Source organism: Chelmon rostratus, chromosome 10 (genome assembly GCF_017976325.1).
Source record: "Chelmon rostratus isolate fCheRos1 chromosome 10, fCheRos1.pri, whole genome shotgun sequence".
NCBI classification, from domain to species: Eukaryota; Metazoa; Chordata; class Actinopteri; order Chaetodontiformes; family Chaetodontidae; genus Chelmon; species Chelmon rostratus.
The window spans coordinates 7111153-7128448 of NC_055667.1; the positions used below are offsets into that span (position 1 = coordinate 7111153).

Consider the following 17296-nt stretch of genomic DNA (forward strand, 5'->3'; position numbering starts at 1 on the left):
CACAGTGACAGAAATGTGGCCAGAATGGCTCATAGATGCACTGGACTAAACATGTAGTGTAGACTGTAACATATAGTATATACAGAAATATATGAACACTGTGCAGGTCTGGACTGATGAGGATCATATTGTTTATGAAATATATGCAGATTTGAACTGAAATTGGTGATTCAAGCTGTGGTTGGGTGACAGGACGACGTGTCCTGTGGGACAAAAGAAAGGTTTTACTGTAACATTTGTACAGAGTTACATTATTTCTTTATTTTGAGTTTATTTAAACTCAACTCCCTAAAATCTAATTCAATTATTTACTTCCAGTCTTATTATTAATCTATAAACTATTCCTTTAAGACATGTGACCAAATTGAAATATTTTTTAGTATTGTAATATCAAATGACTTCAGTGTAAGATGTAATTGTTTATTGGATTGATTGGGTGCCTGATGCGTCCATTGTGTGTACTGAGTAGCCATAGAATAACACATTTAAATCAGAAAGGTCCAAATTAATGCTACCAAGATATCCCGACTTTTAGTCCTTAATGTAGTTCCAACTCCAGAAACACTGGATCTCACACCTCCCATAATGCACCTCTGTAGTGTCTTTTGTTTGACCCTGCCTGCATGGGAAACACACCATTGAATCTCCACGCCCTCACTTTGTGATGCATGCTTTCTGTTTACGATTTGTAGGCTCAAAGCCAGGCTGAGTGTCACGCCGTGTGACCTGTAGGATCTAAAAAATATGTTTTTAATCTCACTGTCGCTTTTGGATTTAAATGGCTTCATCCAACCTGTTTAAATTGGACCATTTTCCTGTCAGAAACCTGCAGAAACACTAAGTATTCATCTCTTCCTCCACAGTGGAGTAGTGTGCATAAAAAATCATTCGGGGTGAGGCAGCGTCTTCAGAAGAGATCGGCTAATTAGAGATTCTGCACCGCGCCTGTTTTGGACCTTTGATTTCAAATGCTATCCGCTTTCCTTATCTTTTGGGTCTTGTGTTTCACCCTGACCCTTCCAGGCCCTTTCAGTTCTGGCCAACCTGACCAGGTTAGATTTCTCTATACAGAGCAAAATCAATGGCAAACTAAAGGAGATCATTAGTCACTTGTGCTCTCAAATGGAGCTCTGCCTCAATTCCAGAAATACAGCGGTGAGATTACCACCCACAGCTCTGCAAATCCAAGACGTGGGGAGAAGAACTAATTATTTGTGGCAGATAATTGCTCTCAGGTTGTGCTAATGGTACCATGTGTGTGGGTGCACATACACAGCAGCTCTATTCTGTGATGATATGGCCTTTTTCTCAACAAAAATTCATTAGATAAAATGTTTAATTAAAAAAGTGTGTGAAAGACAAAGGTGAGTAATTGCCTCATTCCAGTGACATAGTTTGGAATCCCAAATGGGAAGTCTTGCACCCTCTTTCCGTCATCCTTCTCCGTCTCATTGAGCAATATGAGCACATTTCTTCCGCTCCTCAATATGAAGTGTGATACAGGTGCAAAGTGATTTTTGGATCAAGTGGACTGAATGCTTTGTATTTCCTCTTCTCAGGTTCAACACAGGTTCAGGCACAGGCACAGTGGTCAGCAAAGTACAAATCAATCAGGGCCGCTGGCATCAGCTGGTGGTGACTCGCAACCGGCGCAACGCCATGCTCAGCGTGGATAATGAGCCGCACATCGAGGGCGAGAGTCCACGCGGCACTGACGGCCTCAACCTCGACACCCACCTGTTCATTGGGGGAGTGACTGAGGAAATGAAGCCAGAGTAAGACCTTTTATGTAGTTACGCAATGTGATGATGACGTTCACAGCAGGAAGTAAAGTAAAAATCCTTTTTGTCCATTTTGCTGACTGATTCAGTTTTGACTGACATTTTTTATTTACTTAGATGGCCTGAATAACCCTTTAGGGGGCCCCTGGGAAAGTGAATTAGCTCTGGGCTCCAATTTGTTGTAATTTAGCTAAACACACATTTATTTAGATATGTGCACAGTGTAAATCTGCAGAACCCACCGGTAGGCTCTTATCGTTTCAGATGATGTGGTGCTTTAAAGGTGCATGTTCCCAAATGAATTTGCGTGCGAACTTGAAATCAGATTACGACAAACCAACCGACCCTGTGAATATGGGACCTCCGGGGGTCACTGGGGGTCCGGGTTGCCCCGTTGGTAATCAAAAGCGACCACATCGTGTCTTTCAGCACTTTGATCTCTCATGTTGCCATGAGATACAGCCACTTAAACAGTGGAAATGATCATATCATCACCTTTTTTAGTATTCAAGAGATTTTGGCAAATATTTCAGCCTTTCATTGCTCATCATCATTCATTGCATCAGTGATTGCTCATGGGGTGAGTTTTTGATCGTCTGTTGATCTTATACGGTAGAACTGTACTTGAGCTGTGTCGATATGCTGTTAATAAATCATAGCTAGCTCTATATTTAAGCAGTTGCTGAGATTTTGGTGGGAAGTGAACAATTTTATAGAACTGCAATGATCTGAAGTCAACAACTGGAAAAAAAAACTGAATAAGACTTGAACTATTCTTTAATTTCCTTCCCCGGGCTAATATATTGAGGTACATTCCTGCATTAAATATAAATTACACAGTACACAGGACAGAGCATCTTCTTAATTCTCCGCTCTGTGTTCCTAAGTGAGGGTCAGTAGTGTAATAATTGTAACTGCAGGCTCTGTCACGCCTTTAATGCCATTAAAAGACATTCACATTCTTTCCTTTCCCTTTCTTCCTTCAGTGTAAGGGAGAGGACAGCGGTGGCCACAGGTCTGGTGGGCTGCATCCGCATGCTGGATGTGAACAACCGGGTGCTCAACCTGCAGGAGAACGGTGGCGACAGTCTGTACGGCAGCGGCGTGGGTGAATGTGGCAACAACCCCTGCCAGCCAAATCCCTGCAAAAACGGTGCTGCGTGCCAGGTCAAGGAGGCAGAGATGTTCCACTGCAAGTGCAGCAAAGGATTCTGGGGTAAGATGCCGACAAAAGGGAGCGTCAACGCTGCGGCGGTGCAGTTCAGGAGTGATCCTAATGGTCATACTAGGATTTGCGTACAGTCATGGACATTTTGAGGGGTTTATTCCAGCGGAATAAGTATAAAATATGTAAATTCATGTGTGAAATTTCCCGACTTTTCTAACACCTTGTTAGAATTCTGTGCATATCTTTACTCTGCCTTCTCTTCTGGGATTCACTGTGGTCATGACTTACTCGCAAATACTAAGTAAGCTTGACAGCCTAATTTGACAGTGTAACTTATGCCCCCAGTGGGAGCGCTGGAAGTCATTTTGTAAACACCGACACCATCAAATCTGTGCGTCCGACACAGAAATGAGAGATTAAATGTTGACACGGCACAGAAAACATGAAAACTTCCACCAAATGCTTGGTGAAGGACCTTTGGCCCGTCTCTTCTTCCACATCCGTTCCTCCGCTTTTCTCTCCCCTCAGCAGATGCCAACTAACAAGCAGCTCAGACAGAATACAGTTAACGGCGGACGCCATCAGGGCCTATCCAAGCGTGCCTCTCACTGGTTGTACCGCAGCCTGATGCTCAAAGTTTCACACCAGAACCAAATTAATTGTTAGAGTTAACTTTTATGCTTGAACAGTAAAGGATTTTATACTCACATGGGGGCAGCTCAGTGGTTGGTGAGACCACCTTCCAGACAAGTTTTAAGAGCCATTTTCCTGGAATTTAAAATGTGGATCAATAAAGTATCACATTACATTATTATTGCCTTTCATATAAGATGTCCTTTTATGTTTTGTTGTTATTGAGAAGCCACAGAGGGAGCAAAGATGACCCTCCACTCTGAAGAAGCATCGCTGTGATCAAAGTTGTGTTGGCAACATGGTGTAAAATGAATGGTGATAATGAGAGTTGGACCGTCGCCTGCAGACTCACGTTCAAGTTAATTCTGCCATCGTGTCGATTTAGAAAGTGGCCGAGATTGCCAGCCTCGAAGGGAGGGACAGATCACAGGAAGCGTGAAAGAGAGAATAAACGGGTGGGGAGAGCTGTAGTTCGTGGGAGAGGACATGTCAGGACAGCCTGACGAGTGAGGGAGGTGAGAGAGTATTAGAGTTAAAAAGATGGGAGAGGAGGAAGAGATATGAAAAAGAGCTGTGGTAGGGAAGAAGTAAGAGTGGAGGATAAAAGCTGGCCTCCAAAAGCATGAGTGAGGAGAAATGGGGGAGTCCTGTGAGCTCAGCAGGGATGGGGTTCATTAAAGCGCTCTCCTCACCACAGGCTCTGACTGCTAAAGTAATGACGGGTGAATTCAGATGGGCTGTGGCAGAGGGCAAAACCATCATCCACCAGCTCCCGAGCCTTTCCCACAGCCGGCGTTGGCCCAGAAACATGGCCGCGTGGCGGGGAGGCTCTCCAATGTTTAATCTGGATGTGTAATATTTCCAAATCCTATTAGAAAATGACCTCTATTACAGAGGAAATCCTCCTCCCCCACCCCGTTTTTTTGTCTCCCCCTCCTCTCAGATGGAATGGAAGAGACAGCGGTTGAAAACGTTGTGGCGGTTATCTCAATATGGATTTGTGTGTGTGTGTCTAGGGCCAACTTGCGCCGACGTCCATGATCCATGCGAGCCCAACAGGTGCCATCCATCCTCCCAGTGCCAGGCGCTGCCCGAGGGCGGCTACAAATGCGAGTGTCCCATGGGCCGTGAAGGGAGGCACTGCGAGAAAGGTAATCCGACTGAACACCGCACAGTATATCACGTGTATCTCCAGAACGGCGTGGCCCAGTTGTTCTCTACAGGTCTTGTCAAGGAGCAGCAGTGTTATGGTCTGCTTTGCCTCTTTGCATGTTTTCTTCTTTCCGCTCTGTGACATTTCCATCCATCATGAATCGAAAGGGGAGATCAAACGCAGAAATAGAGCAGGGGGGATGCTGAGGCTTCAGGGTGGGAGAGGATGAGGAGGGTTGTCGGGTTGCAGAGCTGAGGCAGATGATTGGCCCCGTCGGGCCGTTCACAACATCGACTCGGCTGCGCTTGTTAGTGGGTAAGCGGCAGCGAAGCCGCAGTCTTCTTCCACTCCCCCCCGCCCTGCCTGTCCGCCCACAGGTGTTGTGCTCAAACTTTGTTGTTGCTGCTTAGCTCCACATGGCAGAACCAGGCCGCGGCTGGGGAAAAGACCAGAGCACGACTCAGCCGCTTTTGAAGTTCATCATTAGCACTTTTGGCGGTGTCACATTCTGAGGTCTACCCGTGGTTTTTCCCTCCCTGGCTTTGTAGATGTTGTCGTGAATGTTTGCAGAAGAAGAAGAAGCGAAGTCGACTTCTGTAACTGCGAATGAAAGAGAATATACTATCATGCGTGTTCCCAGCAAAAGAGAAACATGCACCCTCGTAACCCCCGGGAATTTAGAAAAACCGGATGGGGGTAGCCTCCTTCCAAGCCCAGAGTCCCAGTTAGCAGGTGATTAAAATAAATTGAGGTGAACCAAAATCAATGCTGTGAGAGCGGGAGCGCCTCCCATTCCAAAAGGCTATTTTTTTCACAGGAATCAATGAGATGACTAATCGCATCAGTCCTCCCTGCCCGCGGTGATTTATGGGAGCGTCAGTCAGCCGGAGTGTCAGCCTCAGACAGGAGCTCACAGATAAGGCGGCAGTCAGGCGGACGTACCCTCTGAGGGCTGCACTGAGAACAGTAAAAAAGACAGGGAGCTCAGGGCCCGCTCATCAGAAGCCTGAAGGTGAATTAGTCATAATATTAATTGTGTGTAACCTGGTGTGTGAGCCCGTTCAGTTGAGCTATGGTTTCCATTTCGGCTCTGCCAGGGTTCGTCGGCGCAGCACGCCGCTATAATATCCACCATCAAGGGCTTTTCTCAAGGGTGTTCCAATAGTATTGAATGGCCTACTTTTCCTCGTGCTTTTACCCTGTGATAATGTAAACCATTACAATTTAGTGATGAAAGCGGGATCACTTGAACTCAGACGGTCCTTGAAAGACTAACCGCCGGGGGGGAGTTTGAATTTCAACAGTGTTTTACAGTCAGCACCTTAGCTACACTAAGCCAGGGACCAGTTAATGTGTGTGTGTTTGTGTGTGTGACAGAGAGAGAGAGTGTATCTGATTCACACTGCAGGTTGAAGTTACTGTTGAGGAGCTGATTGATTGGAAGTGGGACCGTGGGCTTTGATTGCAGCTACAAAGTTGTTGTTTTTTGTGCCTTTTTAGCAGCTTTGTTATTGCCATTGCTAATTTTATATTGTTTTGATCGGTTTTATTGCAACTACTAATTAGGTAGCATTACTCAAGTATAAACAAAATTGCCTCAGAGCTTACCTCAGCGCTCGATGCAGCAGCTCCCTCAGTATTGCTTTGAGGGGTTTGCTCCTGAGGCGTTTTACCGAACGGTAATTGTGAAAAGTTCAGCTCCAGCAGTTTGTCTTGGTCGTCAAGCTCGAGCCGTCATGCGGGTTTTCCTGGTCGCTCAGCTCTTTCCAATCCCCGTCACTCTGGTGACTTATTGATCACGACGCTTTCACGTCCAACACGAGGTGAGGAATAGAAAGGCTCCCTCCGCGCTCCTTTCTAAGAAACCACTTTCTAAGCAGCTGTGTTGCTCTAATAGAGTTCACTTTAGCGCCCGAATCCTTGTTGTGTGTGCTAGACTATTTTTCCCTCTCCTTCATGGTGCGTGCCATCATCATTAGCAGTCTTCTGCACAATAGCTAATTAGCTTTCTCATCTTCGTCTGCCTTCCCCATCCTGACTCGACTCAGCTAATCCCAGCCAATTACGAATAAAAGCTTTCTTGCCGGCTACGTAGGTACGTGTATTGGTTTGTGTGTGTGTGTGTGTGTATGCGTGCGTGAGCGTCTAGTCTTGCATATCCCTCTGACTGATGGTAGTCTTTGCAAAGAACACCATAAACACATACCCCCGGGTGACACTTGAATGATTTTTAATGTCAAGCCACTTGTTAGAAGGATGGCACGGTGCCTGTCCTAATCACTCTAGACAGCCAGAAACGGGGCAGCTAGACATAGACCCATCGCAAAGACATGAATTTGTAAAAAGGCCTGCCAAAACACAATGGCTGCATTATTTCATGGGTCCCAGCTGTGGTGTTAAACTCTACATGTCTCCAAAGGTTCTTTGTTATACTGTGGCGGGCTGTGTAATCAGTCTGACATAAGGGTTTTTGAAATTTTTTGTTTGAATTTCTGTCAAGAGAAAGTCTTAATCCCAAAGGCTATGAAAACACAAATCCATCTCTTTCCATAATGCTGACAGGTCCCTCAAAGATATACCGACGATCCCTGAATTTCAATTCTGTCAGCAACAAAAACGGGACCTGAGGATGAATATAGTCTCTTTGTTTTTCCAGTGGCTGAGAGGAGAGGGGCTTACATGCCACTATTCAACGGAGACTCTTACGTGGAGCTGAAGGGGCTCCATCTCTACGGGCATGACCTGCGGTAAGTCCCACGTCTCTGCATGAAACCCACACAGTTAAGACTTGTGTGTGTTACTGAGGATGGGATATCATGTAGTTTTCATAAGCTGAGCTTGTTCTGTGCCTAAGGCAGAGCTTCCTCAGTGACAGTGAGGCACTAGAACATATTTTTTAGTCCTAAGCATGTAGAAGATATAGTATCTCTACCTAATTTCTATATAGAAAGAGTATCAGTGAATCAAAAACAAGCAAACAAGCATGTTTTGTTGTAGTATAGTACACTGTATAGCATAGTACATAGAGTAGTATACAGTATCTCTGACTCTTGCGTGTGTTTGCCGGCTTTGCTTGTCCTGCGTCTGCAGTCAAAAGCTCAGCATGACGGTGATTCTCATGGCCAATGACTCCAATGGTCTGATCTTCTACAACGGCCAAAAATCGGACGGAAAAGGAGACTTCATCTCACTGTCCCTCAACGACGGGATCCTGGAGTTCCGCTACGACTTGGGCAAAGGACCCGCTACCATCAGGTCAGCATCACCAGCTAAGTGACTAAGGTTTATAAATAAGGTTTAAGATAAGCATATCTTTACAGAAATCAATCAAGTTCATGAGGTCAAACATTAAACCTATTGTCTTTGTGCCATTTTCAGTTGATTATAAATCAAAAATAGCAAATGGTCACATTCTGTTTTATTTATGTTTTATACAGCATCCATCCATACAGCAACTGTAAAAGGACAAGAGATGAGATGAAAAAGATAGTTTGGGCACTATAAACGGAGAAAATTGCATTTGAACATGGGGATGTACTAAACACAGCCATGTGTTTTTGATGTACCTGTGTTTCCTAGCGTATGACTCACCTGAGTGTCTGTAATTCAGGAGTAAGGAACCGATCCAGCTGAACGTGTGGAACACCGTCAACCTTGAGCGCTCCAACCGCAAAGGAGAGATCATGGTGAACAAGAAGGACCCTGTCCGAGGAGAGGCACCGGTAAGAAAGAGCGAGTTAACACGCTGCTGCTAATGGTGACCTTGCTTCTAGCATGCAGGGCTGATGGGCCTTTCTATGCTTAGCCTTGCTTGTACTGCATTTGTTTGATCATCTGCGTGCTCTTATCGTGTCATCGCCACAAGCTCGGGCTTTGGTGCTCCCTTTCGCCCTTGTAGAAGCGGTTCAACTTGCCACTTCAGGCACAGTTGACTCAGCAAACATTCGCCCTTTGAGGCTTTTCCACACCGGCTCACACCATGTGGCTCTGCCGGCTTGATTTGCTGAAAATATGCCGCTATCTCCTGACATCTGTCAAGGTAAGAGGGAGAGCTCCAGATGCAAAGGGCCAGTTTGACAAGCTTTCTTAATTTTGGAAGTCCTGTATTTCCACTTTTTTTTTCTCTCAAAACTCCGCCTTTCAGCTTGCTGACATACTGGAGATAAAATTTGGCGTTGCACACAGGAAGAAAAATCATCTTTTACTGCTGGTATACAGGCAGTTTTGTAAATTCAGCCTTTGAGGTGGTGTCTGGGGAGGTGGAGGCAGATAAAGGAGGTAGCAGCGGCGAGAAGGACGTAATGAAACTCCTCAGCACTGCGTCAAGACTAATAAAGCAGGTACATGCTTCCAAATGAAGGCGATCTAATACTTTGATAAGCCTGTAAGTCATCCAATTATATTAAGCAGTGTAATTTGTGATTATGAACCTGCACCCTGTCAAGTCCATCATCTTCTTCTAAGACGCAATACTACCCTCCTCTTTTTTTTTTTCTCGCACTGCCTCCTATCGCCCGTATGGTAATTGTGTTTCACTCCAGCAACAGAGGCAGAAAATCTTATTAAAAGAGGCGAGCAAGGGAAAAGCAAAGATGGGTGGGGGAGGTTTGGGGGGGGCATGCAAGGGATGAGCTGAGACTAGTTATGGAGCTCAATGCAGACAGCACACCCAGTATGGCTCTCAGCTAATTCTCTCCTACTCCTGCTTTAAGGATGGGGGGGGGGTTATGGTACACTTCGCTCAGAGAAACCCATATCATATCAAAGGTGGTCACACACAGGCTCATGTATAGATACATATTGCATGCTGGGAGTGTTCATCAGATCAAAGACAGCTCCAGCTGCCGGCATGATGAAGTGCATACTTTCAAACGCGCATAGGTCCAGATAGGAGAAATAGAAATCCACCTCACCTCTCACTGAATGGCAGCAGTCGGTAAATGAGGTTGGGTTAAGTGGCACTATTCACCGTCTCTCGTCCATGAAGTTTTTTCTTCTTTTCATCTTTTCTTAGTGGCACCAGCTGCTTCACGCATACCCTTCTAAGGCTTGCTGTCTCATTTGCGCTCACTCTCTTAAGTGTAAACACACACTCGCACAGCTTTGGGGTTGTGGAGTGTGTGTACATGCAGCATGTAAAGCCGAGACGCATGTGACAAAAAGTGATCTTCACATTTCTCGTATTCTTATTTAATGTGCTTATCTCTCACTTGTGTGTGCGACACTGCTGCTATGTTTAATGCTCTTACAGATGTGCCCAGTGTAAATGTGTGCGTGCATGAGAGTATGTGTGAGCGTGTGTGTGTGTGTTGTGGGGCTTTTGCACTTGCCTAGCTCTGCATGCCTCTCTGTGCACAGACACTAGTCTTCCCTTAATAACTCTCTTCCTCCCTATTTTCTTTTCTTCTCTATGATGTGCTGTCTGGAAATAAGAAATCACGCAAGGTAATGAGACAAGTCCCAGTCACACCTTAGCCCATATTTCATTTGAGTCGTTCACTACGTCCTCTCACCCCCATCTCTCCATGCAACAACAGCACAAAGAAAAGGTGCTTCTGCAGAGCTGCGGGCAGCCTTAAAGGGGCCCTTTCTGTAGAAAAACTTTCATTTCATAAGCCCATACACGCACACAAGCAGCACTGAGGCAGAGATGCTCTTAAAGAACGCGGCTTGGCTTTCACCTCGGTCCATCTGCCGTGGGGGTGGAAGAGGGTGGGAAGGTGGGTGGGAAGAAGGAAAGGAGACAGTCATCTTTATGACGGCCATTGTTTTTAGCAACAAAGAAACGTCTTCATTAGTCTGGCGTAGGCGGGGATATCACGCCAGTGCCGCGTGGCTGTCGAAAAGTGAGAGCGAAGACACGGGAGGCAAGCGAAGGGGAGGAAATACACCGTAGGAGACGATGGGGTGCCAAGCCAAGCCATGCTGTTCTTTTGTCATCTGCTCTCACTTCTTTTGGGAACAGGACCAATCCTCCATAATATTACAAAGTCGCTCACTCTTTCACCCACTCGCTCGCCCATAACAACACAAACAACTCTCACCGAGCATCACCGAGCGAGATTCACTCCATAAAACCAGCTGTCTCCCACCAGGTGCAGAGTAGTACCTGTTTAAAACAGAGCAGAACATGATGCACCGTGCCATTGCATGCAATCTCACTTTAGAGTCGCAGAAAAGTAACTTTGCACAGGTACTGTGTGCTGATTTCCACATCATAAAGGTGTAACATCTTGAGCAAGATCAAAAACCACACACATGTAGGGGAGCGGGTTCAGTGCACATCTGTAACTTTCAGCTGCAGACCAAGTTTCTGTTGCAGAGCTGTAAGGGCCACACAAAGAGCCTGAGGTGGCTCTGCCCACCAATTGGTGACAACTTTTGTCTGAGCCTAGAGGCACCGGCCACAGCTGGGTCCACCGGCCTTGGCCAAGGTCCCCGCCCTGTCGCTGTTGGAAGCGGCTCAAGGTGCAGTGACACAGCCCCGGGCTTCAGCCAAGCACCGCTGCCTCCTGCACTCCAAATCCCATCCTAAATAAAAGCCGAGCCGATGCCAGCTTGCCTGAACAAAGCCTGTTTATTTGGCCCCTTCCATCATTTTTCCAGCAATTAACTCCACTTTGCCCCTCTGGCAATTACTGCTCTACATAAAATAAAGATCATTAATTCCTTCCTTCTGAAGTGGGCCGGCTCTTCCATGCAAAAGAAGGAAGCGGCACCTTGCTAATGCAAAGCAATTGTCCCAAAGGTTTGGTGGAAAGAATCGAATTTCATAGCCGTCTGCCGCGCAAATGAATTGCAATTAATGTGTCTCCGCACTCAGCTGTTTGAAAGGTCGGTGCTTATGATCAGCCATTCATTAGAGATGTCTGTAAAGAACCATCCATATCTCAAGTCCAGCCTGCTCCTGATTTCCCTTTGTAGTCTCTTTTTATGTCGCCCAGATAGAGGATAATTGACCACTCTCTCTGAGAGACAGAGAAATCAATTATGTTGTAATGTATCAAGTGTATTGACTTGGAAAGAAGGCAAGAAAGTGCAGTTAAAGCGTCTGCCGGCTACAATATGGATAAATCCTTTTTTCTTTATGGGACAATCTATAAGAATGTGACATGTCTGCAAATGTGGTTTATTAATCGCACTCTTTATATCTTGACTAAAAGGATACAACTTATTTCATGCTCCCTGGACACAAACACATAACTCACTAAAGTAAAACCATAAAGCAATACGTCCTGAACGGAAAACTGCTGAGAGAAATTGCTGATGGGGTACAGTAAAGATAAACTTGGGCGTTTTTAAAGATGTATGCGGAGCTGTTTTTTAAGTTTGCGCAGCTTTAGCTCACCAGTTGATGCCTCTTTGTGTCCTGTCTCATCAGAACCTGCACGTGGATCTTAACCTGAAAGAGTCTCTTTTTGTTGGCGGAGCTCCTGATTACAGCCGACTGGCAAGAGTCGCTGCGCTCACGGAAGGCTTCAAGGGAACAATCCAGAAGGTAAGCGCTAACAAGCCCCTATTTCCTGAAGAGTGTTGTATCATCAGCTCTGCTTGTGGATTCTACTAATGCATACATATTATTTTAATGAATCGGGGCCCTCGTGCCCTCGGACACACACAGCAAATTCAAACCATAAGTTATTAGCTGTCCAGCTGTCATACTACGGACCTCCATATTAGTAATTTTCCATTATAAGCTCATACTGTGACGGGCAGTGACTCTGCCCATTTGGATTAGCATGCACTAATAATAGAATTAACATTTTGAAGTTCCTCTCTTTCGCTACTCTCAGATCTTTCCCTGACAGCCTTCCAGTTTTTTTTTCCTCCACTTTCCAGCAAAAAGCTCATCTCTGAGTGCCAAAAATAACCCAGTAGAACAAAGGCAGGATGTTACTGTTTGTGCAAACTTGTCATTAGTTCTCCACTGCAAACTTTCCCTTGACAGTTTCGAGCAAATCAAAAGCTAAATGTGGCGTTTGTCTTACTTGGCCCGTAGAGAATAGTTAATTATGAGGAAGACGGGATGTACTCTCAGTTTGATGTCCCTGTTTAACATGTGTGCTGTATCAACAGCTAATTTCTGAGACATTTTCCTGTGTGGTAACCGTGTGGAATTCATATCTAGAGGAAGACGGGGAAGAATGTTAAAAAGGGTCCCCGGTATAATTGCACTGTATGCCATTGTTCGCTCTCAGGATGTGTTGTGATAAACAGGTTTAACGATCACTCAGCAGAAAAAACACAGCCCCATAACTCGATGCTTTCCTTTGGACCGCAACCAAGAGTGCTAACAAATGATTATCTTCAAGTGCTTTGCTAAGGAGAGAAAAATTAAATCAGATAAATGTGACAACAAATGCAGTGAAAGAGAGGTTAAGAGATTTAAAAGCAAGATGAGACTAATCAAGGCAACCCTCCAAAGAAAGATCAAAAATAATTAATATTAAGAGTATTACATAAACACAGGTCTATGAAAATAGGTTTAAAGAAGTGATTTATGTGATAATACCAGTTCAGCAACCTAAGCTTGCAGACATGTCTGTCCAAAATCTAGTCAGGGTATTTAAAGGGGTACTCCAGTGATTTTAAGTGTTGTACTTGCATGAAGTTGGGTCACAAGAGACAAATATGAAGCAGGAAGGGTCAAAATCAAACACAGAGAGGCCGAGATATTCTGACTTTCAGTCTGTCTTGTGTGTCAGAAAGTTTGCATACAAGTCTTAGACTTAGTCCCTTTAACCCTGTGTTTCCTGCACCCAGATCATTCTGATGGGCACCCCCATCCTCAGAGAGGAGAACGCCATGCGCTCCAGCAACATAGCCATGTTCCAGGACCACCCGTGTTTCCAGGAGCCCTGCCACAACGGCGGCCGCTGCAACCCCCAGCTGGACACCTACGAGTGCGTCTGCCTCAGCGGCTTCTCAGGGGGACACTGTCAGAACAGTGAGTATCTCTGGCCCTATTACACCTGTCTCAACCCCTATTTCAAGTCAAAGAGCCACAGTCAGGCTTGATGCTTTAACACATTTGTTGCCCTAAGTACGTTTGTGAATGCCAGTATGATTGGTCGAAGTCTAAGCCGGTGGGTAGCGATACTTGCTGGCTTGAGAGCACCCTATCCTGCCAGTGTAAAATCGCAGTGAGTCACTGCAACTGTACAAATTGTCCTGTTTCCTCATCCAACATTATCTGGTTTTCCTCTAAAAGGATACATGGCGGCATTTTGGCTGCTCTCAAAGTGTAGTTTGAGTGGGACTGCAATCAGCAATACTTTATGTAACGCAGCTTGTTCTTGGCTTGCGCCAATGGAAGTTGAACCATCGTTTTTTTTTCTGCTTGTAAGACCTTTGTTCCAATTGTGGTCTGCGGAGGCAAGGTTGCAGCGTGGATATCAGACATGTGATGTCTCTTTTATGTGGGGGCTATTATGTATTGATTTCAAACTAAAGTGGCAGTTATGAAAATGATGAAACGTGTCAACTGAATATTCATGAAATGCTCCTTGTAAGAGTTGCACGTCCCTTTCATCATCTTCCTGCCACTCTGCCAGACATATACTCACTCTGGCCCGATCTGTCTTACATACTCAGTCACTGCCTTCGCCATTAACCTTGCGCGTGTGGCCGGCCGTCCCTTTCACGTTAATTAAAACTACAAATGCACCAGCGCAACCCCCCCCAATTTGCCCTCACTCCATTGCCTTCAGCTCTGATAACTGAACCCTCTGTCTTATTGATTGGTGTGATCTCATCCTCTGAACAATCCTCTGTCCCCCACCCCTCACAGCCATCTACGAGAAGTCCGCCGGAGAGACCGAGGCGATCGCCTTTGATGGGCGGACGTTCATCGAGTACCACAACGCCGTTACAAAGAGGTAAGGAGGAGGGCAAGGGGAAGAACCTCATTTACAGTATTCAGCTTCATCCAACATCTCCATTGTAATAGCTATTAGCCAAATAACCCCTCTGTCTATCCATCTCCACCCTTGGTAAGCCCTGATGACATTGTTGATGATATCATCAGTGCTAGGGCTTCAGGGTGAACTAGGCACTTGGCTAATAGCCCCCCCTCCTCCCCGTCCATGGCAGTCGCGCTCCGCTTTTGACAGGATTTCACTAATTAGCGAGATGGTTAACAATCACAGGGTTGCCCAGAGCACACTCGCTCTGTGGTCTGCTGCTTAACACACACTGGACAATAAGCACACATGCATGAATAAACTTTTTTGTGTGTGTGACTGCTCTTTGTTAAACTGGCACCCAAAGACAACACGTCTGCAATTTGAATGCACTCCGTAAAAGGGAAAAAAAGCCGATGACGCAAGTGTAAAATGGATTCTGGAGCGGGTGTAAAAACCAAGAAATCCTGTCCCTTTAGGCAGCTGATGAGACATTTTCACTCTTCCATTCATCCACGAGGTTGGCCCGAGTGCGCCTCCAGGTTGGCACAAACAAAAATATTTATGTGATGAACCTGAACAGACATCAAGCATATGGCGCTATATCTTCGTCTGACAGCGCTTCACACAAACACTCAGAGGTGTGAAAACTGGGCCACAGTCTGCAGATCATCACACAACTCACACTCACTCAGAAACAACTGGCTGGAGAACTCTGTCGGATATCCATGTGTGTTCCTGTGTATCTTTGCTGTTTGTCCATGATCGAGGCGTTCCGGTTGCCTTTGTCCCGTCCTTCAGTCTGACCACCCTTGTCCTTGTCCACACATGTCTTGTCTCATATAAATGTCCTTCACTGTCTTTCCTTTTCACTCAAGCCAACTGACCAATGAGATCCCAGAGTAAGTAGACTTTATGACTGGGCGTTTGCCCAGCTTTAAATCAAGCCCAACTAACAGCACCAAGAAAAAACAACCCATTTTTGATAGTTAACCCAGTTGAAGAGATTAAAGCACATTCAGTTTGCCGTCATAATTTCCACACACGAATCATCTTTACCGTTAAACCCAGATTTTACATTCAAGCTCCATATCAGTGATTTAATTTGACAGATTTCGTTATTTTCAATATATTTTGCAACGTCATTAGATCTGTCATTTTTTTTCCAGTACAAAGGGAAGCATGAATGTGTGCATGATAAGCATTGTGCTCAACCCTCAGAGGAAATGAATCGCTGTACTAAGAATGTGCAATATTTTATGCATGGTTGTAACTCGTTCCTATACAAAATGAATTGCCACGCACTTTACGCTGAATGGCATTATCTATTATATGGGAAATGAATGAGACCCCTTGAACACTGCAAGAAGAGGATGTACTAAATACCCCTTAACCTAGTTTCTGGTGCCTATAGAGTGTCTGCTTGGGAAACCCTTTGGTCATGACTTAGTTATTAAAGGTTTTTCTTCCTGCTCATTAGCTTGGTAAGTAACCTCTTTTTAAAAAATCCCACAAAGCGACGAAGCAGAATTCAGCTCAAATTAAGCCGACTGGATTCAGCCCAGAGTCCAATCCATGCCGGGGCTTCTATCATTTCATTTTTGCCAGATCTCCAACTGTAATTGTGGATAATTACAGAGTCGGCCGTACAGAGAGACAGTGACATGTTAATCACAGATTTGTCTCCCTTTGTAGATTAGACCTCCAATTGAGATCTCTCCGCAGTGTGTAGCCATGGGCATCAATCTCACTTAGCAGGAGAGGACAGTGGTCCTTGGAGCCAGACTGTCAAAAGTTTAATGGATGTCACATTTACTAAGAGCCGCAGTGAGCGTGAATCTAAGCAAACTGCCCTGGCGCAGCACTCCGAAAGCGCGCCGATCAATTCAGCGTGATTTGATTTTGTAAAAGAAATGAGTGCATTTCTGGAGAGGTCATTAAATGCTGTGTGAGGCCAAAATGTCAAACGCTCACCTTGGGTTAATGTTTCTGTTACTATTTACAGCACCCTTTGATGGCTCCTCCTTCACCCCTCTGCTCATATATGAAGGCTCAGGTCGATTTGCTCAAAAGCCATTATTTCAGTGACAAATCATATCTGGCCATGGCTCTCAATTGATATGGCGCTTGACCCCATTTTTTGAGAATTGCCCAATTTTTCTCATTCACTGCTTCCTTCTGTAGACAGAGGATAATTGCTGCTGCACTGTGGCGTGCTGCGCCATAAATATAAAGGAGCTGTTCAATAATTGGACATTGACTTAAAGTCGCCTTTGTACTGTTGTGGATACAGACCATGAATGTACTTAATCTTGATGCTCACGTTTAGAAAATGCTGCATCCCGGGGCGTTTTGGTGCATTAGTCATCCATCTTGATCCGACTAGTTCCCCTGAGAACCTCCTTTTGTGGTTGTGGTGTGATCAAGGCTAAGCCGCACACTTCCTGTGATCACACAACTGTTGCAATCGACTGTGGACATGGTCGATATTGTAGTAGAGCAGATAAGTGATGCTTTTTGCAGCTCCTGGTCTAAAGCAGACCTCTGTGAGTCACTCATTGGCTCACAACATCCTCCCTTCCTCCTCTCCTTCCTTCTCTCCTTCTGGCCTCTTGCGCTTACACTGCATGCCGTTGACTTTCTCCCCTGCTCCCTTAAG

At 45.4% G+C, this 17296-nt stretch overlaps 1 protein-coding gene across 1 annotated transcript in view; it reads left to right on the top strand.

Moving 5' to 3' along the window:
• Positions 1 to 17296, top strand: part of agrn (agrin) — a 235932-nt gene that overhangs the window by 209253 nt on the left and 9383 nt on the right. Inside the window, exons 25-33 of the mRNA XM_041945446.1 lie at positions 1560 to 1775; positions 2768 to 2997; positions 4599 to 4733; positions 7392 to 7482; positions 7826 to 7990; positions 8346 to 8457; positions 12117 to 12233; positions 13499 to 13682; positions 14526 to 14613. Coding sequence (XP_041801380.1) covers positions 1560 to 1775; positions 2768 to 2997; positions 4599 to 4733; positions 7392 to 7482; positions 7826 to 7990; positions 8346 to 8457; positions 12117 to 12233; positions 13499 to 13682; positions 14526 to 14613 — 1338 coding nt within the window. The remainder of the gene's footprint in view (positions 1 to 1559; positions 1776 to 2767; positions 2998 to 4598; positions 4734 to 7391; positions 7483 to 7825; positions 7991 to 8345; positions 8458 to 12116; positions 12234 to 13498; positions 13683 to 14525; positions 14614 to 17296) is intronic.